The 22,710-nt window shown below is 33.6% G+C and overlaps 1 protein-coding gene across 2 annotated transcripts in view; it reads left to right on the plus strand.

Annotated features, from left to right (window-relative positions):
* PPM1A (protein phosphatase, Mg2+/Mn2+ dependent 1A) overlaps window positions 1-22,710 on the plus strand; it is a 43,995-nt gene that overhangs the window by 18,782 nt on the left and 2,503 nt on the right. For both annotated transcript variants that reach the window (XM_059914333.1, XM_059914331.1), the window contains exons 2-4: window positions 14,238-15,091; window positions 17,470-17,587; window positions 21,759-21,867. In XM_059914333.1, the coding sequence (XP_059770316.1) occupies window positions 14,258-15,091; window positions 17,470-17,587; window positions 21,759-21,867 (1,061 nt within the window). In that variant the 5' untranslated portion in view covers window positions 14,238-14,257. The remainder of the gene's footprint in view (window positions 1-14,237; window positions 15,092-17,469; window positions 17,588-21,758; window positions 21,868-22,710) is intronic.

The raw sequence follows: 22,710 nt of genomic DNA on the forward strand, positions 1-22,710 counted from the left end.
TAGATGGAATTCCTACAATTTTTGATGTTTGTTGGCTGTCCATCTTAGTTTAGTTGTCCTGGTGTGTTTTGGAGTTTGGTTTCATATTAGATAGAATTTTTTTGTTTTCTTTCTTTTCACCCTTCTTATCCAGTGTTTTTTGCATGCACCTTTACCTTGGCTCTGGGGTGCCCAGTCTGAAACCACGTCTTATATTAGAGGCTTGGTTCCCCTGATTCTTGACAACATCAGGATCAGGCTTATCTCTCCAAGAAATACAGACTTAAAGAAGGTGTGTGCTTCTGTTGAAGGAGCATGTAATTTCATTTAAACTAAATTCCCTGGCAATAGCTAGTAAGTAGCTTTTCCCTCCCCCTTTTACAAGCAAGAGAGCCCCTCCACCACAGGCATTCGTTTCAGTGAGGCTGGTTTCTATCCCAGCCTTGCATGGGGGCATTTTTAGTTCTGTTACTATCCCTACAGGATGTGGACTTCTGTGCATCTCTGTTACTTGAGCCCGGGAGAGTCACAGTTTCAGTTTCACCAAGTGCTTTGTATTTCAGGTGTTTATCTTTAGCAGGTGGCTTGGTCTTCTTAATTTTCTGTTTTATAGTAATGTATTTTAAAAATACATTTGGAACAGAGGAACACTTCAAAGTGTGAATATACAAAACCATTTTAATGGAAGTCATCATTTAAAATTAATGTATTATATATCATACATAGCCTTCAGGAAGGTACCAGTTTGCTCTCCTACGTACGAGAAGTATATTTTTTTACTCCTTTGCCAATAGTGGGTGTTATAAATTTTTGATCTTTGATAAAGTAATGTGTGAAAAATAAGTTTATTTTTAATGGCTAGTGAGATTCGTCATTGCTCCATATATTTATTGGCCACTTGCATTCTTTTATGAATTTCATTGTCTGTTCGTGTTCTTTGTCCGTTTCTTCTTCTTTAAAGTGTTCATTTTGTTGTCTTATAAGACTTTTGTTATTTTGGGAATATTAACTTTATCATATATATTTGCCTTTCAGGCTTATGAGCTTTGTTTTATAGTGCAGAAGTTTTATTTCTCTGGAGTTACTTTTTATTCCTTTGGAGTCAGTCAGTCTTTTCCTTTTTGCCATTGTGTCATACTTAGAAAGTCCTTTCCTACCATAAGATTATAGAAATATTTGCCTAGATGTACTTGTATGATTTTATTCTTAGTATTTCAAACTTAAATCTTTAATCACCTGGTGTTTTTTTAAGATCCGCGATAGGGATTCAGCTTTCCTCCATGGGAGGGCAGGAGTGGAATAGGCCAGCCGTTCTAACACCAATTATTGAATTTTTGTTCCTGCAACTCTCTTTCTGGAGTCTTGGTTCTATTCCACTGATCAGTTTATCCTGCAGTAGTATTTCCTCTTAAATACCATAATTTGAAATTGTTTTAATATTAGGTGTGGCAAATTCTCATGTTTTTTAGAATGTTTTGGCTGTTCTCATACATTTAATCTTTCATATGAATTTTGGAATCATTTCATCAAGGTCTGGGAACAAAAAGACCCAGTTGTGATTATATTGAATTTATTATTAATAAAGGGATGAAAAATGTCTTTACAATATTGAATCTTCCTATCTCAGAAAAAAGAATGTCTTGTATTCTGAGGCTCTTAAAGGTGATGAATATTTCTTGTTAATTATTCAGATATACCTTTATTGACATTTTTATTTTCTAAATGATTATTGTTGTTAATAGTTTTCTTATATGATTTTTTTTAGTCACATAACCTTCTTGAACTTTTTCTTCTAACAGTGTTTTGCATTTTTGAGTTTACCATCACATAGTCGTTATCTGCAAGTAATAATCTGATCTCATAATTTTATGCTTTTTTTTTTTAATGTGACTGCATTGATCAGTATTTCTAGACATTGCTAAATAATAGAGATATGAGCAGGTATCCTTGTTCTTGTTTCTTTCTTGGGAATTGTTCTAATCACTATGCTTCCTTTCTGGCTTGAAATATGTATTATCGTATCATAGTCTATGCAGAGACGATCATATGGTTTTTCTCCTTTTAACTTTTAAAGAGGTGACTTATATTAATGGGTTGCCGAATATATTTAAATTCCTAAAATGAACCCTACTTGGTAACTTGTAAGTGACTAGCGTTACTTGTCTTTATTCTGTAATATATGGTTATATTTTACTTGGGGTTTTTTGCATCTGTATTAATGAATGTGTTTGGACTATAGTTTTATTTTTTTAGTGCTATCTTTGTCAAATTTTACGTCAGGATTGTGTATGTTTATAAAAAGTGGTAAGTTTTTTTCTCTGTTCTTTAGGTAGTTTAAGTAATTTGGGAGTTACATGTTCTTTTAAGGCTTAAAACATCTTGGTTGTGAAATTGTCTTGCCTGATGCACTTTTATTTTTAATAACTTTAGTTTGAAAACAATTCAGACTTACAGAAAATATTAAAAAAAGAATACAGTGAACTTCCATATTTACCAAATGACCAATTGTTAACATTTTGCCACATTTTTTTATAAACTTTTTTCCCTCTATGTGCACACATGCATATTCTCTTTGCTCACACAAATACATATAAGCCAGCGCACAATCACACATTCCACTTGGTTGTCATATTTTTTTGGTCTTTAACCTCAAATTGTTCTTCAACCTTTTTGCTTTTTGTTTCTCGTGAGCCCTGGAGCTTTTTCTAAAGATAGTTCTTTGATAACTTTCTCATTTTGTTCCAGAGTTACTGGTCTTTATTCCATCACTCCTTGGCCCCCCAGAAGAAAATTGGTGATTTGTTTTCCTAGAGCATTGTCAATTTCCTTCTTATTTTCATATTTACTGACAAAGAATTATACAGTGTGTTTTATAAAAAACAAAACAAAAAAACACCTACCTGTGAGGTGAGTTTAGCCTGTTTGGTTTCTAAGTTTGAATTGTAGTTTTTCTCAATTAGGCTAACTAGTGGTTTACCTATTTTAATCATTTTTCTCTCATGTAATTATCATATTTATCTTAATTTTTCATAACATATTCCTTCAGCTTTCCTTAGGTTTTGTGTGTATGTGTGTGGTTGTTGTTTTTACTTCTTGAATTGAATATTTAGTATCCTGGCCTTTACTTTTTTACTAAGAAAGTATGAGTTTCCATGAATAAGATTTGGTTACATCTCATAGAATTTGATATGAGATTTTTCTTATTATTATCATTTCTAAATATTTTGTAACTGTAAAAATATACAAACTCAATGCAAAGTTGATTAGAAGCATGCCTTTTAAAGCAATTTCCAGATGTTTGAAGTTTTCTTCTTTATTGTTACCAGTATCTACTGTTTGTTGTATTAAAGTCATATAATATGGTATCATTTGTTTCCTTTCTTTTTCTTTCTTTTATTTGGTCCCCAGGGTGAGGTGGCTGGGAGTGCATTAGGAAAAGCTATAAAGCTTTTGTTTTTCAATATACAATCCAATAAATGTTTGAGCTTTAATTAGTGTTTTTAAGTGTGTTTGAACACAATACATAGTTTTGATTTCAGCATATAGTGTTTTTGATAGGTTTGCTATGAATTATCTGGCATAAAAATATTTAGCACATAAAATTTGTAAGTTAAATTATAATTTTAGACAACACCCTCATCAATTAAAAAAAGATGCCCATCCTCGTTATTGCTTTACTCCTTATGCTTGCCTTTGTCTGATATTAAAATTGCAACCCTTGGTTTCTTTTTGGTTATATTTGCTTAGTATATTTTGCCCACCCCAAAGCCCTATATACTAGGACAACTCCATTATTGAGTTTCTTGTTTTGATTAATCTCTTGATAGCGTTAATCTGTCTTTAAACAGATTTTTCAGAAATGGTACATGTATGATATACTTCTTTAGTGCTGGCATATTTGATAATATCTTTCTATTATCTTCATAATAAATGCCAACTTTGCTGGGTCTAGATTTCTTGGAATATACCCCTTTACCCTCAACATTTATAGGTATTAGTTCATTATTGCCTGTCATCTGACATTGCAAAGAAGTTTGAGGCCAGCCTGGTTTGTTTTTGTTTATTTTTATTTTTTGGCACGTTTTATTTGTCTAAATTCTCATATTTTTTTTTCTTTTTCATTTTTTTTAATATTTTAATTTTATTGGAGTATAGTTGATTTATAATGTTGTGTTAGTTTCAGGTGTACAGCAGAGTGATTCAGTTATACATACACATATAGTCATTCTTTTTTAGATTCTTTTCTCATATAGGTTATCACAGAATATCGAGTAGAGTTCCCTATGCTACACAGTAGGTCCTTGTTGGTTATCTATATTTAGTAGTGTGTGTGTGTTCATCCCAAGCTTTCAATTTATCCCTCCCCTAAATTCTTGAAATTCATTATCTTCACCAAATTATGCTGTGGTATTTGTCAGTTTCTACTAAAATTATCTAGTACTTGATGAATGCCTTGAATCATCAAGTTCAAATTTTCTCTCAGTTTAGGATTAATTTCTTCTTTCTTTGAGGTTTAATTTCTCTTCCATTATTTGATTTTCATTTTACAGTGTACTAATAAACTGTTGAATCTACAGTGTGTGTGTCTTTAATCTACTCACTTTTACCTCTTTATTCTTACTATCTGCATACTGGATGATTTTTCTTATTTTGGATTTTACTTCTTGTAAATTGTTTTCTGTAAGTTCTTTACTTCTCATTATTGCTTTTCATGTTATTGAAAATAATACAATAATGTTTTATCTCTTAAATTTCATTCCTTAGCTCTGTTAATACTTTTTATATTCTAGTTTCTGATTTTTCATACACACTTATTCTTTTACAGTTCTGGAGGTCACAAGTCCAAAATCAGTTTCATTGAGCCTGCAGGAATGTGCTCAATCTGGAGGCTTTAGGGGAAAAATGCATTCCCTTCCTTTTCCAGCTTCTGGTGGCTGTCAGCATTCTTTGGATTGTAGCCACATCACTGTAATCTTCAAGGCCAGCATCTTTGGATCTCTTTCTGCTCTGTCTTCACATCACCTTCTCTTCTGTGTGTGTCATATTTTCTTCTGCCTCTATAATGGCACTTGTGATTGCATTTAGAGACCCCAGTATAACCCCAGATATTCTCCACCAACCCCCCCAGTCAGAAGTTTCTTAAGTTAATCACATCTACACAGACTCTTTTTTCCAAATGAGGTAACGTTTATGTGATTAAGACCTGATGTCTTTGGGAGCCATTATTCAGTCTACTATAGGTATTGATTGCTACTTTGGGATGAGGTGGCCACATTAGTGAAAGATCAGATTAGAGTAAATCCTCATGGATTGTATGCTGTTAAAATCACAGGTATTGTCCTCTTTACCAAATGATGCAAACTCAGATGCCGTGGTGGAAAAGTGGATGAAATGGTCTAGATATGGTCAGTAAGGAGTAGTGGGGACTCTGGAGAATGCATGTTGCTTGGGGAGAGGAACTAACAATATATGTGAAGGTCAAATTCAGGCTACCAATTTGTAGTCTTAGTTGGTAGCTGCTTTTTTCTTTTTTCCTTCTTTAAAAGTTGACTTTTCTGTAGTAAAATAATCTTATTTATCTCATAATCTTCATCTTGGTATTGAGAATAAGTTTTTAAATGGGAATTCATTAGCATGATTTTAGACTAAAGTATTAATTTACTAATGTCATTTATGTAGGTATTCCTAAAACTTTAATCTTCTCACTTAATTTCTTATACATTTCTCAGAACAATTACCTTGTTAATTAATCAAGGTTGATTATTTATCAGTAAGGAAAGTTAGATATTAAGCTAAAGGACTTGTCCAAAGTCACATATTGGATAGATCTGTAACTTTTAAGTTTAGTCTTATGAAAGATTTTTTGTTTTTTTTGTTTGTTTTTTGATTTATATGTGCTTTGCTGTTTATGTGAGAATAATTCTAAAGACATGAGAGTGTCTCCCTAGTGTTAAATTGGATAATTGGGCCACTTCCCAAGTTCTTTTACTTTATATATTGGGATTTTGTTTTTCTGGATCAGTATTTTTAAGAAGGTTCTTTTTCTGTAATGTTATTAAAAAGTTAAACTAATGACAAGTCTTAGAGATGAACTTAATAGTTTTAAAACATAATAGATGTTTGCTTGTTTGGAATTTTTTCTTGAATTTTCCATAAAGTATGAGTATATGCTTTGAGTCCTTATATATCTTTTTTTTTTTTTTTGAGTCCTTATATATCTTAAAATGTCTTTCCCCCTATACACATGAATAATAGTTTGGATGATTATGTAATTAACCTTAACTCTTAGAACTCTGTTTATTCTCTAGTTTAGGATTCAGTTTTACAGTTGGCAATGGCTGATACTAATTTGATACTCTTTCCTTTGAAGATTACCCAAGATCTTCCTAGAAGCTTATGTTTTTTTTTTTTTCTTTTCTTTGAATTTCTTCAGTTGTGGGTAAATAGGGGTGGGTTTTTAGCAATTAATCCTCCTAGATATTCAGCGAGCTTTGTAAGTTTGAAGACATCTACTGAGGGAAAAATTTATTTCTTTGATTATAGCTTCTCTATTTTCTCCATCAGAAAGTCTTATTTTTTTATGTTTATATTTATTCCCTGGGTGTACTCATTCTGTTACCAAATTTTTATTATTTGCATCTGCTTTTTCTTTTGAGCTAATTCATTCAGCAAGTGTTTATTGAAGGTCTACTGTGCTAGGGGAATCCAGAGTATTCAAAGGAGGCTCTCCTGAAGACCTGATACTTGAGTTAATAATCTGAAGAATGAGTATGAATTGGCTAGAGTAAGAGAGGAAGTAATAGCTTTTTATAGAGGAAGTGGCATTTGTTTATGTTATTTGGAGGAAGGGGACATGATGAGTACTAGGTACTGTAAGAAAGCCCTTACGGTTGGAGTAGAGAATGTTATTGGGGTGGCGCATTATGAAGTAAGGTAAGTCTGGAGAAGGTTGATGGGCGCCTGACTACTCAGGGCTTTCATGTGAGCCATATTAAGCAGTTCATTATCCCCCCAAAGAGAGGAAAGCCATTGAATGACTTTTAGTATAGAAGTGATACAGTGAAATTTGTATTATGTTATCTTTTTCCTTCCAGTTTTATTGAGATATAATTGACATACAGCACTGTGTAAGTTTAAGGTATACAGCATAGTGATTTGACCTACATACATCATGAAATGATTACCACAGTAAATTTAGTTGAACATCCGTCATCTCATGTAGGTACAAAAAAAAAGAGAACAAAATTTTTTTTCTTGTGGTGAGAACTCTTAGGATTTACTATCTTAAAAACATAAATATAACATACAGCAGTGTTAATTATATTAGTCACATTGTGCCTTACATCCCTAGTACTTATTTATCTTGTAACTGTTAAGGTTGTACCATTTAACTACCTTCATCCATTTAATTCCCTTTCCCACCACCCCTGGTAACCACAAATCTGATCTCTTTTTCTATGAGTTTGTTTTTCTTTGGGTTTTTTGTTTTGTTTGAAGTATAATTGATCTACAACACTATGTTAGTTGCTGGTGCACAACATAGTGACTTGATATTTCTGTAGATTACAAAATGATCACTGAAATCTGTATTTTGAAAAGCTTACTAAAGTTGCAGTTTGTAGAATGAATTGGAGGAGGCCAGCATGCATGTGAAGAGACAAAGTAGGAGGCTGGTATAGAATAATGCATTGAAAGATGATGGTAGCTTGAGGACTATGGTGTTAGAGAAAAAACTGGGCAGATTTGAGAATACTTAAGAAGTAGAATCCATGGAATTTGATGTTGGACTGATGGGAGATAAAGTAGAAAGAGGTATCAAATGATACCTCTGAATGATGAATGATTTTGCCATTCACTGGCAAAAGCCATGAAAGAAAAAAAAAAGAAGAAAAAAAGATATGAAAAAGTACCTTGGGAGCTAGCATAGAGTGAGAAGAGGGCCTAGGTCTAAGCCTTGAATGCTAATGTTTAATGGCTTGAGAGATGAGGATGGGCCTGCAAATAAGACAAGGATGGAAAAGCTAGGGTAAGAGGAAAGCTAGGAGTGTGTAGCATCTTGAAAAGCCAATGGGAAGAGTGTTTCAAAGAGTATTGTGTTGAATCCTGCTGTGAGCAGTCAGACAAGGGCTAAAATGTCCATTGGATTAAGCTTGGAGGAGCTTGTTTTGATGGAATGGCCAGACAACAGTTTGGAGCATCAACACTTTTTTTAAAAGACTTTGAACTGTAGAGGAAAGAAAGAGGCAGGAGGTAGCTAGAGGGGAATGAGTCACCTAAAGACTTATTTTTTTTTTTAATAATTAATTAATTAATTAATTATTTTTGGCTGTGTTGGGTCTCTGCTGCTGTGCGCCGGCTTTCTTCAGTTGTGGCGAGCAGGGGCTACTCTTCCTTGTGGTGCATGGGCCTCCCACTGCAGTGGCCTCCCCTGCTGCAGAGCACGGGCTCTAGGCGCGCGGGCTTCAGCAGTTGTGGCTCGCGGGCTCTAGAGGGCAGGCTCAGCAGTTGTGGCGCATGGGCCCAGTTGCTCCGTGGCATGTGGGATCCTCCCAGACCAGGGCCCGAACCCGTGTCCCCTGCATTGGCAGGCGGATTCCCAACCACTGCGCCACCAGGGAAGCCCAAGACTTATTTTTAATGGATGACATTTGAGTGTCTTTAAAAGTTGTACTCCAATAGAAAGGGGGAGGTTGAATATAAAGGAGTGAAAGAGGATAATAATGTTATTATTCCTGGGAAGACATATAAGTCATGTAAGATTCCTTTGAAGCATGGGCTCCAAAGCTCTAGCAGAGGGATTTAATTTAAGTGAGAGGACATAGAGTACTCTGTTATAACAGAAAGGTATGAGGATAGGATGGGTACCAACATGGGTGGGTTTGTATGTTTGGAATCAAGATGAGGAAAGACCTGAGTTCTAAAAGAATTCCTCAAAGTGATCTCATTTATTGTTTTGTTTTGTTTATTGTTTAAACTGTGGTATCTATTTGGCTATTCATTGTCTCTTTTGAAAATTTTAGTTCAGTAATTGTTTTTCGTTTCCATGAACCTACTTTCAGAGTGGTTTGTTTGCTTTTTTTGTTTTTGCTTTGGCTGACAGCTTGCAGTTGTTTCATTCATTCAGTGTCATCTCATAAATTGATGGGTGTTTTCTAGTTTGGAGCTAATGAATACTGAGCTCACCCACCCACCCCCCAATCCCCACCTTTAATTTCTGAATCTTTAAAAATACATCCTCTTAGTTTTCTTTGCTCATTATTATATTTTATTTAGCTCGTGTATATGAAATTGGCATTGCCAGAAATTGCAGTTAGTTCACTGTTGTTTTCTCTTAGTCTCGGACAAAAAATAAAAGTTGGATTTCTTGCTTTTCTTCCTTTCTTTTCTCTTCTTCTTTACCTTCCCTTCCCTCCTCTTTTTTTGGTCATTTACCTTTGGTAGTTTAGAACACAAATTATGTAGAGTAGGCAGAGGAAGAAATGACACTAAAAGAATTTTCTGCTTTCTTCAGTGACCATCTTCCATGTCTGTCTGCCTTGTGTGTTGTCTTTTTAAAAGCCTACATTTTTAGATTTCCATTACTTCAATTGCAGATATACAGGATGTCTTGTGCAGGAGAATTAGAAACCTAGGTCCTTTTCTCAGGCTTAGTGCTGAACTAGCTTTTTGACCTTGGGCAAGTCATTCTGTTTCTCTGTACCTTCTCATTTGTAAAATAGGTTTAGACAGATCATTTCTACATTTTGGCTCTGATTATTTATACGTTACCAAAATCAAATTTGTAAATATAAATGTGATTATTTTTGTAATGATAAGAAATTTCAGACTCCAAGTGGGAGAAAAATTACCCAAGATTGATCTTTTTTTTCTCCTCAAATTGTGTAAAATTTTGTTCATGTGCTTATGTATCATTACCATAGATAACTTTGAGATGGTTGCCTTGGATTACAAAATATAATTTATGAATTACCATGTTTCATAGCTTGGGAAGTTAAAAGTAGTTTATGTAGCCTAGATTATCCTTTGCAGAGACATGTGGCCACAAGGACTTTGTGCTTCTTCTCTGAACCCCATCTATGCAATAAATTGCTTAGTATTCTATTGTTCAGTAAGTGTGCATTCCAGAGGTCAGCTGACCATTTGTCTTCATCTTTGACAGTCTATTCATACATAAGCATTAGTGGGCAATGTAGGGTATACCAAAGGTTTGGTAGTAGTAGAGAGTTCACTCCTCACTGCAAATGACCTCAATGTTGCCATGTTATACACTGCAACCAGTGCTGCTAACTGGTATTCCATTTTTTCCCTTTTCCCCCAAGAAGCTTCAAGTCTCTCTTGCTATATAGTTTTTTTGCCTCTGGATTTCCCCCCACCTTTACATTTCTTATTTCTTTTGGAGGTCTGGTCCAGATTTTCCTCCCCAGTTTTTATAATCAAACCTATCTCAGTGCTCATCAAGCAGAGGTCCTTCAGTTAGCAGCATCTACCCTCCTTCAAATGCTTGTTTAGCAGTGATCTTTTGTTATGTGAGTATATCTTTTGATCCTTAACCCCTTACTTACATATCTGATCAAAGTAGTGTTTCTCAGAAAAAGTAGGGCTTGCTGTAAGAAGAATTCTGATATCAATTACTAAGAGAATATAATTTTCTCAACATTGTTTACATAGTCTATTTTGTCCTCTGTTGATGGAGCACCGGGCGTTCTGTATTATACTATGTGTCCATAGGTAAACAGAAAAGAACCCTGTAGTGTTTTAGTCTTCAATTTTTTACTAAAGGACTCTGCCAGAATTGTCAGTTTAATAACTCTTGTTTCATGGCTAATATGGTGCTTAGGGATCTTAACAGTGGAATGAATATATAGAGCTTTTTTTTTAACTTGGGATAATTCTGAGTGGGTTAAACCAAATGACCAGGTTCAAGACTCTTCGTTAGGATTGTGAGATCGGTTTTACTTAATAAAAGGCAGTGGCTGAACTTTAATGAATACTTCCTGACTCAGCGTTAGGATTTTTCAATTTGGAAGTTTGTTTGGTTTTAAAAGACAAAAATGGTCACCAAATTTTCTGATTATATCAAAGATGAATTTAGTCTTGTGATTGTCATAGTACTTTGTATTGAAATGTTCAGATCATCTGATAATGCTAGTGTTGTGATCAGACCCAGCATGTGCTCAGAGTAGATTTAACACTAGGTGAGAACTAGAATTTCTCTCAGAAACTAACTTAAACTTTCATGGGCAAACTGAATCGCCTTGGGATTTACTGTTTGTAGATACATGCCAATTTAATAACTTAACTAAATAAAATACTCTTTAGTAGTCCACTTATGGAAAATGACTATGTATTTTTTAAAAGTAAAAATTATTTACTTATAGATACTTATAGTGTGTCATAGTATTTATAAGTAAATAATTTCTGATAACTATTATTTTTATATAACTATCTGCTGTATTTTGTAGCTATAGTTGGCTGCTTCACCAGGCTTTTACAAATTATTCAGAATCCCAGGAGGTAAGATTTCTGAATCACCTATTTTCAGTATGTAAAAGTCCAGACACAAAATTATTTGCCCTTGACTATATTTTTGCATTTGCAGTAGGGCTGGACCTAAAATTTTATCAGATGATTGACTTGGTTTGTTACATTTTTATATTTCTAATATATATTTTTCAAAAGTTGGGGTTTTTATTTTTTTAGAAAGCATACCCTGTTTATCTTCAAAGAATTATTTGTTTGGTAGTTTCATATATATATATATACATATATATATCTGGAAAATAACTACTGGACTTTTCTATAAAAGGGAGAGTAAGATCCCTGTTAGGTAATATCAGAATCTAGATGTGTTGTGTATGTGGGAATGTAGTCATAATTAAATAGTTTCCATTTGCTGAGTTCCTCATTTTTGCTCTACTCTATGTGGCTACTTTGCAGCCATTACCTCATTTAAACTTTGCAGCAACATTCAGAGGTAAGTATTAATATATGCCCATTATACAGATGACGAATGCTAGATTAGTGGTATCAAGTGTCTTAAGTATACAGTTGTCCCTCAGTATTCGCAGGGATTGGTTCCAGGAGCCCCCATGGATACCAGAATGTGTGGATGCTCAAGTCCCTTCTATAAAATAGCATAGTACAGTGAATACGGTGGGCCCTCCATATCCATGGATGTGAAACCAGAAGATATGGAGGGCTGACTGTAACACCTCCCACCTCTCCTTTAGCCCAGCTAAAGGAATTGAGGTACAGAGATGAGGCAACTTGCTGTTGACCTTCAGCAGATGACTTAAGCTCACCATGGCTTAATCATCTTCTATCTACCTATCTATCTAGGCTTTCCATCTAATCTTTACAACAGATACACAGATGCCTAGGTTCCAACCCTACTGTGGAAATTCTGGGTTTTTTAATCTTAACTTTTCAAAAGGTCCACAGATAATTCTTTTGTACAGCCATGACTGAGACCATTGCCGTAGTAGTAAATGGTGCTTTAGAGCCAGGCAGGCTTGAATTAGAGGCCTGACTCCCCTCAACTTGTCTGAGTGACATTGGCCAGGTTCTTTAGTCACACTAAAGTTCATCTATAAATTGAAGATAATATTATTACCTACTGTAGAGTGTTGTTGAGAATGACTTCAGGTAACAGTTGTAAAACACTTATCAGAGTGATTTAGAATTCATCTTAAACATTGTCTGCTATTAAGGGTATCATTACTATTGTATCTTTTGTCCAATCAAAACACTCACCCTTGCCATATTGTGTATCAACTTGGTGTCAGAAAGGTAATTTGATGAATACCACCATAAGGAATGAATAATAGCTAGTTTTCATTATTTAACCTCCATTAGTGGAATTGTAATAGGACACAGACAAGCAGGCAGGAGATCATTTTATCATACCAATCAGCCAGACTTCTCTGCTGTGTATTAGTTTGGCCCTCGTAGGATAGAGAAGGAGGGAGAGGTTGCCGGGAAACTGTTTCCTTTCTGAGTTGTTTTTCTTCTTCCTTTCTCTCCCCCAGCTTCTCAGAGCTTAGCATCACTAGCATCATCAATCCCCTAATCTCCTAAGTGCATCCTGATTTACCTGGGTACTTTTCCCCACTCCTTCCCATCTCACCTTCACCTCCATTAAATCTCATTGTATCCTTCTTTCAGATTGCATTAAATTGTGACTCATTTGATGACTTGGACCCCCAAGTCTCTACATTCTAGGCCATTACTCAAGTAAAGGCCAACTGTCTTCCTGCCTTGTGTAAGCTCATTCCAGACCAGGGGTTTTAGCTTTTGATTATTGGGAAAGGATTAGATAGCTAAGCTTTCAGGCTTGTCCACAGTGCTGTCCTAGACCTTTTGATCTCCTTTTCTGTTTATACCAAATGGTTACAGAGTACCATATGATGATACGTGTTATTACCACTAGATTAGGTTACAGTAGATGAATTTTGTTATATCTACATATGACAGTCTTTGTTATATGTTTGTATAATTGCTTTGCAACTTGAAAATTGAGACTGAACCACTTACAGTAATCTAATAATTTATTGGCTTATCAGAGACTGAAAAACCTATGGAAAAGGTAGAATTTGAGCTAGACGTTAAAGGATGGGTATACTTATTTCTATAAGTAAGGAGGAAGGGAATTGAGTCTTCCTTCTTAAGGGAAGAAGCATGCAAATTTGGATCATTGTGAGTAGATCTTTTTCTACTTTTTCAGAGAGTTGATGTAGTAGGAATAAAACTAGATATTTGGAATCAAACTTTGGAAAATCCTGAATGTTCAGCTAAGATGTTTGAATTAGTAGGCTTTTGGTATGTCCTGTGAATTCATTTATTTGTTTTTTCTTGATTAATATATACATACAACTTAGTTCTGAGATTCCCTAAGAGAGTCACATATTCAGTGCATCCTTAACCACTTGACATGGTTCATGTAAGCTGATGGCCACTGCCAAGTCTCTTTTCTATTTCAAGTACTTGTTCCTTGGGGAGAGTGTCAGATCAGCTACTTCTATCATGATGCTTTAGTTCTCTCTGCCTGTTGTACATTCTGAGCTGTGCCTGATCAGCCTTTCCCCCAATTCTTCCTTGTTAATCATCAGGTTCCAAAGTCAGCAGTGAGTGCTTATCACAAGAGTTGTGAATTCTTATTTAAAGCTTTCTTTGTATTTCCTTCACTCTTAAAAAGGTTGTTGGATATGTAGTTTGTTTATAAGATAGTTATTAACTTTCCTGTTTCTCTTCCTTTGCAGACCTAGAGGATCAAGACATAATGGGAGCATTTTTAGACAAACCAAAGATGGAAAAACATAATGCCCAGGGGCAGGGTAATGGGTTGCGATATGGGCTAAGCAGCATGCAAGGCTGGCGAGTTGAAATGGAGGACGCACATACGGCTGTGATCGGTTTGCCAAGTGGACTTGAAACATGGTCATTCTTTGCTGTGTATGATGGGCATGCTGGTTCTCAGGTTGCCAAATACTGCTGTGAGCATTTGTTAGATCACATCACCAATAACCAGGATTTTAAAGGGTCTACAGGAGCACCTTCTGTGGAAAATGTAAAGAATGGAATCAGAACAGGTTTTCTGGAGATTGATGAACATATGAGAGTTATGTCAGAGAAGAAACATGGTGCTGATAGAAGTGGGTCAACAGCTGTGGGTGTCTTAATTTCTCCTCAACATACTTATTTCATTAACTGTGGAGACTCAAGAGGTTTACTTTGTAGGAACAGGAAAGTTTACTTCTTCACACAAGATCACAAACCAAGTAATCCGCTGGAAAAAGAACGAATTCAGAATGCAGGTGGTTCTGTAATGATTCAGCGTGTGAATGGCTCTCTGGCTGTGTCGAGGGCCCTTGGGGACTTCGATTACAAATGTGTCCATGGAAAAGGTCCTACAGAGCAGCTTGTGTCACCAGAGCCTGAAGTCCATGATATTGAAAGATCTGAAGAAGATGATCAGTTCATTATTCTTGCATGTGATGGTATTTGGGATGTCATGGGAAATGAAGAGCTCTGTGATTTTGTAAGATCCAGACTTGAAGTCACTGATGACCTTGAGAAAGTTTGCAATGAAGTAGTCGACACCTGTTTGTATAAGGTAGCTAGACTTTTTTTTTTTTTTAGATGAAATGATTTTATGTCATCTTAATTACTACTCTAGTATATAATCATCTTAGAAACTATAGTACTCAGAAATAAGTTTTTGGTACAATTGCAGGATACTTTTCATCAATTATGAAAATAACATAGGAATACTTCTTAGAAATAAGTTACGCGGTTACCAAAAATGCAAGGGTTATAATCTGAATGTTTAGTCTTTTAGTAACCAAGACTACTTGAGCTTTTTAATATTGTGGAATTTTATCAAAGGTAAAAAGACTGTACCATGTTTTAAAAAAGGGAATGGGGAGGGTTAAGCCTCAGTGTCTATATATGGAAAGCATTTTAGAATTTTAATATTTTATTTTTACCATGTGATATCTCAGTACATTTATGGAAATACTTTGAGACTATGGTCTAATGAATCTGTAGCACCAACAGAGGATTTAGTGATCATTTGGTGTGATGTAATAGAAATAGCCTTGGACATGGAGTCAGAAGAACTTGGTATGAGACTGTGTATGACTTCAGGTAAGCTATTTAAATTGTCTGGAAAATCAGTTCTTTAATTGTTTAAAAAAGAGAGAGAAAGAGAGATATTATTACCCTGTCTCATGGGGTTGTCAGGATGATCAAATGGGATCGTGTATATAGATGAGCAAGAGAAGGCTCTGTGGACTTAAGAGTCAGACCTGGAATCAAATTTTAACCTCTGTTACTTTTGTACTCTATAGTCTTGAACAAATTGTTCCACCTCTCTCAGCTATTGAATCGAGAAAATAGTATCTAACTCATAAGACTGTTGGGGAATTAAATTAATGAGCTAATGTATACATATGAAGTACCTAGTTTTAGCAAACAGTGTGTGCTTGATACATGCTCCTCCCTTTTCTAGAAAAGTTAAAAATGTTACACAATTTACTTCTTTAGTTGCAGTGCTAAGACTAGAATCCAAGTCCTTGACTTAGGTGCAGTGTTCTTTACACCACAGTTCTATTTTGTCAATAATGCTCATTAACTAATTTTTTGTGTTTGTTTGTTTGTTTAACAAATGGTGATTTTATAAAACTCTTCTGAGGCTGTATATTCGATGTCCTTTTAAAACTCAGAAATAGAAAGTCAACATAATATTCTTTGTGGTTTTATATGCACAACTGCCAGCTGTACTTAAAATCTTAATTAAAAATCAGATTTATGTAACATCCAACACAAATCAAGTTTATGTAACATCCAACACATATGTTAAAAAAATCAATAGAGCAACAACTTGATAGTACACACTATTGTTGTTAATTTCTGAATTTGGGGGGAACCAAACAAGGATGCTTATGTTCTTTATCCCTTTTAGTATAAAAAAGGGACAAAGTAGCATTCATTTGTTAGGTTTATTCTGTAGCACTTGAGAGTTAAATACTTGTTAACTAAATTAAAAGCTGTTTTCTTGAGAGACTTGGTCGGATTCAGATATTAGTAAATTATGACTCAGATTCTACTTTATCTCTTCTGCATTATGCTCTATTTTAAAAATTGTTCAGTATCTTATCATTTGCCTCATTCTTGTACAATATTCCCCAATATTTTAAATATTAAATTCTTTGTATTGTTTGCTTAAATGAATGGTATAACTTCAATTTTCCCGTATAGGGGAATTAAATACTTAAAATTTTAGAACTCCAGTTGCTAATAGGAAGAGGAAGTCTGATTTTTGGGGAGGCCAAAATTGATTCAAGTATTTTAATTATAGCATTTTGAATATCTAGGTGCCTTTAAAAATGAATGTACTTCCTAAAAGTTAAACCTTTTTTTTAAATTATGAAAGTTAAAAGCTGGTTTATAAACTTTATATATGTAGTTTTACTTCTAATTCCATATTTCTACTTATTATGAAGCAAATTAATTAGCCCCATAATTTATTTTAAATGTAAACTTGTCAATAAAAAGTAAATTTGTCAAGTATATGTGTAACTACAGATCAAATCATGTTGTAAAGAATATCACTAGAATTTTCTATCTTGTTAAATTGAATGAATGTATGTGTGTATGTGTATTTGTATTAGGTATCACTTCATGTTAAGTAGGCCACCAGTAAATGTTCAGAAATATTTGTTTTATAGAACTTTAAACTCTATTGCAACAATCATTTTTTTAATCTGTAGTGTTTCTCTCCTGTCTTTTGGAGTATTGGTTATTCTGTATACCGTATGTACAATATATGTATTGGGGGTGCCCCTCCACATGTGCATATATATTTTTCTCTCCTTAAAAACAATATATATTTTCACTAGAACAAGTGTAATTGGCATGACTGTAAAGGTTCTCAAAGCTTTGAAGAGCAAAAAGAAAACAAAATATTTTCTCAAACTTTTTTCTTCCCAGGGAAGTCGAGACAACATGAGTGTGATATTGATCTGTTTTCCAAATGCACCCAAAGTATCGCCAGAAGCAGTGAAGAAGGAGGCAGAGTTGGACAAGTACCTGGAAAGCAGAGTAGAAGGTGGATCATTTAACAAAAAATAAGTAGCTTTATTAAAGAAAAACCTCAACATAATCAAACTTTAACATTTTAGCTTTTAGACCTTTACATGCCTTTGACATTTAGTGTACAAAAGTGGGAAAGGGCATTTCTGTAGTAGCTGTTTAGATATTTGTTATTGTCCTACCACAGTTATATTAGAAATAGCAACTCGGATGGCCCAGTACATTCTGTTCAGGATACTTTTGTTTGAAAAGGCTAAAGTGTTGTGTGCTTTCAAATTCTTGATGAATTCATTGGCATGAACAATTTTATGCCAGGGAAGTCTAATTTGTGGTTTATTTAATTATAAACAGATTTTTTATGATGGTGATAATTTGAATACCATCTTTCTGTGTAAAGCTGTGTGTATGAATTTAAGATCTTTGGGACTTTTAAAAAAATGACTTGAAGATCATAGCCTGGTTATTAACAACTTCCATGTGCCACAGCTTTTAAAAATTTATTTTAAACTGTTCCAAAGCGTCTTGCCTAAGCCATAAACTGCCTCACCTAGACAATGTAAACCTGAATAGAAGACATACCTGGCATATATCTCTACCTGGCAGAAATATAAATGCTGAATAAAATCAAGAAATAAATTGGGAATTACAGAAGTGTATTTGTCATAATTCTGCAAATTACTTTGAGACAATTAGAAAGGTATTTGTAACTCTCAAGTGTAATGCCTTTAAATATTTGAAAAACTTTTAAATGATCATTGATGCAGCTACTATTTGCCATAAATATTAAGTCTCCCCAGAGAATTCCAGTTTACTGCATATATGCAATAAGCATGTAGATTATGCAGTTTCTTTAAGCAGAAAAATTTGACATGCCAATAATAGTGTTAAAATGCATTTTTGGCTCCTAATGTCATTACTTTGCACGTTAAAGACCTTTAATAGCATGTAAACATTGATACACTATACACTATTATATCCTGTGCCTGCATTGTTAAAATTAATATGCACTTTAATTTTGTTTTCTCCCTTTTTACTGTTTGATACCAATTATAATTAGTCTGATACTAGAATCATGGTTGGTTTTGAGTTTTCAGTACTGTTTGGAGCTGCTATTTTGTTTTTATTTCTCTCCCCTACTTGATAGTGATATATCTAGTATATGTATATAGTATTTAGTATTTCATTCACTGGACATACTATTCAATGAGTTTGTTTCCTCACTGTTTCCAGGGGTCTTGGAAATTTTTTGTTTTAAGTGATTCATTTCAATATGTTATCAGTGAGATAAAATATTTAGAATGCTACCAAGTCATAGCACATTGGTTCAAACTGCTGGTTAGTGGAAAAATATGAAACCTGAAGAAGAATATGTATTGGGATATGTTGATATTTAATATATTGGCACTTTAACCTGAGTGTACATGTTTTCTTACCAATTTAAAGAAATAATTAGTTTTATTTACTATGAAATGGGGTCAAATTTTAGAAATGAATTGCTATTTTTTCTCTTTAGTGTGCACTCTTAAGTTTTTGGTGCAATTCTAAATAATTGCTTTAGATAAGTAATTTTATGTTACAATATTAAGTTTTATATTGCTTATTATCAAGCAAGAATTGCCACCTGAACAGACTTTACATTAATACTCAATATTTTTGGTATGTTAAAGTGTTGTTACACTTGTACTGTTCAACTGGAGATTATTATGTCATAAATTAAATACAGTATTATTTACTGAGGTAGATTTGATGAGACTGCATCTAGTTAAATATTACAGTGATTAAAACCACTACTATATTTAAAAACATAGAAAGAATGTAACTATTTGCATTGTAAAAGTTGTTATATGTCTTAAAAAGTGATAAATACTGCAATCAGCTTCCAAAACAGGCACTGAATACCTTTTTCTTTTTTTCTTTCTTTAAATACATGCCTTCACTAAATTGCTGTGACCTATTAAACCTCATTTTATTTGCTTTGAATACTTTTGGCTTCTCTGTCCACACCACAGAAAAGGACAAAGGCTTTTTAAGCTCTCCTCCTATGATATTGTAAATACTTGACTCTCTAGGGTTGTGAAAAGATTCAGCTCATAATTTAAACCATACCACTTAAGGTCGTGGTCCTTCTAAGCCAATTTAAGAGGATACTTGTGTCATGTATGTATTTTTATTTGCTACTGACTGCCCAAGCTTTAAAGTTGCTAATTTGGAGAAAACTGATAGAATCCCTCAGACTTGGTGGAGGGGCGGGGGGCAGAATATGTTTATACATGAGTATGTGGAACATAGATATTCTATACATATATATTCCTTAATAAAAGCATTCAGTCTTTTTACAATTCTAATTAAAATGTATAGTCCAAGAGCAATTAAAGGAATATTTCTTAAAATTTCTTTTTCTTTATTTTTTAAAGCAGAAAGAAGCAAGGCTAGTGTAGTATTAATGGTCAGATAGTTTTAAGTGTATTGTCCCATGTGGAATAGGAGATATAACTGTTTTTAAAGTCTTATATTATTTTTTTAAAGAATTTGTCTTCCTGTAATTTTCTTCACAATTAAAATATCCTAATTTTTATATTTTAACAAAGAAGATGTATGAAACATCAAATATAGATGATTCAAGGTAATGTTTTTAGACCTGAAACCATCATTGATTGAATTTATCATCAGTGTTCATTTATATTGTACCTAGTTATCTATCCAATAATTGTATTGGCTTAGCAGAGACTGTATGTTAAGTGTATTAACAGCGTTAGATTGTGAAATTGTGCAGTTTAGGTAAACATCAAATTCCTTTATTTTTGTACAGCAAATTTCCAGCATTAGAATCATGTAGAATAAATATACTAGATGTTAAAGATTATACAATAAAGGAACTTGGCAAACCAAATCTGAGATCCTTGCTTTTTGTTCAGATTAAAGACTGGTTTAAAAAAAAGTAAAAAAAGCAAAAAATAAAAGATGGTAAAATTTGGCCTTAATCCTCAAAGGACAGTTTGAGCCATTTAAAGAAGTATGGGTAGCAATGTCTGTCTTTTAATATGTGGCTTTAATGATGAATTAATATTTTGAAACTTGATCAAAGGATGAAAGGTCTTTACATGCATTGTTATTTTCAAAGGTATTTACAAATTGAGAACTAGAATGGTCTCCAATGATGACAAAGAAAATTTCTTAGTGTAAATAATGGAAAACAAAAAATTGAACATATAACTTACAAATACCCTTGGCATGATCTTACGTTTAGAATAAATATGCTGAAACTCCAGGTAAAGACTTCCTGTACTTAAAGTGAATAGTTTGAGAGCTCTTTAACTTGTCTGTGCATAATGGTTGGTATTTTGTGGTATGAATAACAATATGCATCTGCATGGCAACACTGCCGATCATATCACTCTACCCATTTAATAACTGAATGTTTTGAAATTAACAATTTAAAATACAGTTGTATGGTTTATCATATTTTTTCTTTTTAAAAATTTTGTCCTGAAATTTAGCCTTTTTCCATTCTGTAGGCTTTGTTCAAGTAATCAACTAAGGAAATGGTATATATCTATTTATTGCTTAAAGATACTTTAGACAAAAGTTAAGCTGAGAGTGGTGTTCAAGTACATGACCTATCCTGCACATGCTACTTAAGTATCATTTTGCAAAAATAAACATATGTAAATATGATTTGGGTTAGTATATAATCAGTAAATCCCCCATACTTAAAGGTTTTTTTTTTTTCTTTTTTCAAATCTTGAAATTGTTTATTTTTTAAAAAAATCTGTGTACTATATTTTCAGGGCAAAGTTCAGGAAACATGTTTCCAGTCTAAAGAGAGGAGTTAATCTCCTCAGATGTAATTAGTTGGCATCTTAAGAGGAATATCCTCATTTGTACACACATATCCCTGATTATGGTAATACATTGATTTTAATATGAAATTTTTTCACATTTTTATCTTGTTTATTTTCATTCTTTGAAGTTAATCTGGAAAGTATTGTATCTCTTGTATCATTTTGTATATCCCTTTGTCATCAATTTTCAAAGGTCAATTTGATTTTTACTTTTTTATATAGTTTAGAAAATCTCAGATGTGGTAAATGCCATCTTTAAAAACCTAAAAGTTATCTTTGTTTCGGTTTTTTAAATTATTATTAAATTTGGATAACACTTACAAAAAAAGTACTTCTGATTCCCAGAAATCATAAAGAAGCAGGGGGAAGGCGTCCCTGACTTAGTCCATGTGATGCGTACATTAGCGAGTGAGAACATCCCCAGCCTCCCACCAGGGGGTGAATTGGCAAGCAAGTGAGTTATATTCTGCGTACTCTTACCATCTATCTCTGTACATGAAAATGTTAGGTGTCCATTGATCAAATGTGTATTTACCTAATTTCTAAAGTGACTTCAAAATGTTTAACCTGTGGTTCGGTGTTTTTCAGTATTAATGATATATGGTGCTTACTTAGAATAGGTATCAGAATATCATTGTAACTAACTACACTGAAGGCTGTCTTCAGTGGAGGCTTGGATTACACTGATTGCCTCATATAGCATAAATGAGATAATACAGTGAAAGAAATTTTTAAACTAAATTACATAGTACTACAAAATTCTAAGTGTCATTATTATTCCTACTATTATAATTTGATTTTCTTAATCCCTGGATAACTGAACACCCCATGGATGAGCGTTTTTCTCTTCTTCCATCTGGGCCATTTTTCTGTATCTCTGATTTTCCTAGTGTTTTTGGTTGTTGATGCTGGTTGGTTGGGTTTTGGTGTAAGGGAAGATAGGTAGATGCATTTCTTGCTTTTTTTCTCTTTTCACTTTAGTTCCTAGAACTGTGGGCTAATATGTGTTAGATACTAAGCTTACATCTTTATAAACTACAGTAGAGACTTTAAGCAATTTTATAATTCAAGACTTAAAACATTTTTACCTCAGATATCCATGTAATTGACCTACAAATATATATTGACTAATTTCCTTGGTCCTCCACTTGATCTGTAAGTGTAGCCATGTTGTTTAATCATTTCATGTAACTGTAAAACTTCCTGTTTGAAGGTTTTATTTTTTGGAAATTGTTTCTTCCAATATGATCTTCTGTGAAATGACTGTCTATAAAATTGCTTCAAATCAGTTTTGTAA

The sequence above is a fragment of the Balaenoptera ricei genome, chromosome 2, assembly GCF_028023285.1.
Source record: "Balaenoptera ricei isolate mBalRic1 chromosome 2, mBalRic1.hap2, whole genome shotgun sequence".
Taxonomy (NCBI): domain Eukaryota; kingdom Metazoa; phylum Chordata; class Mammalia; order Artiodactyla; family Balaenopteridae; genus Balaenoptera; species Balaenoptera ricei.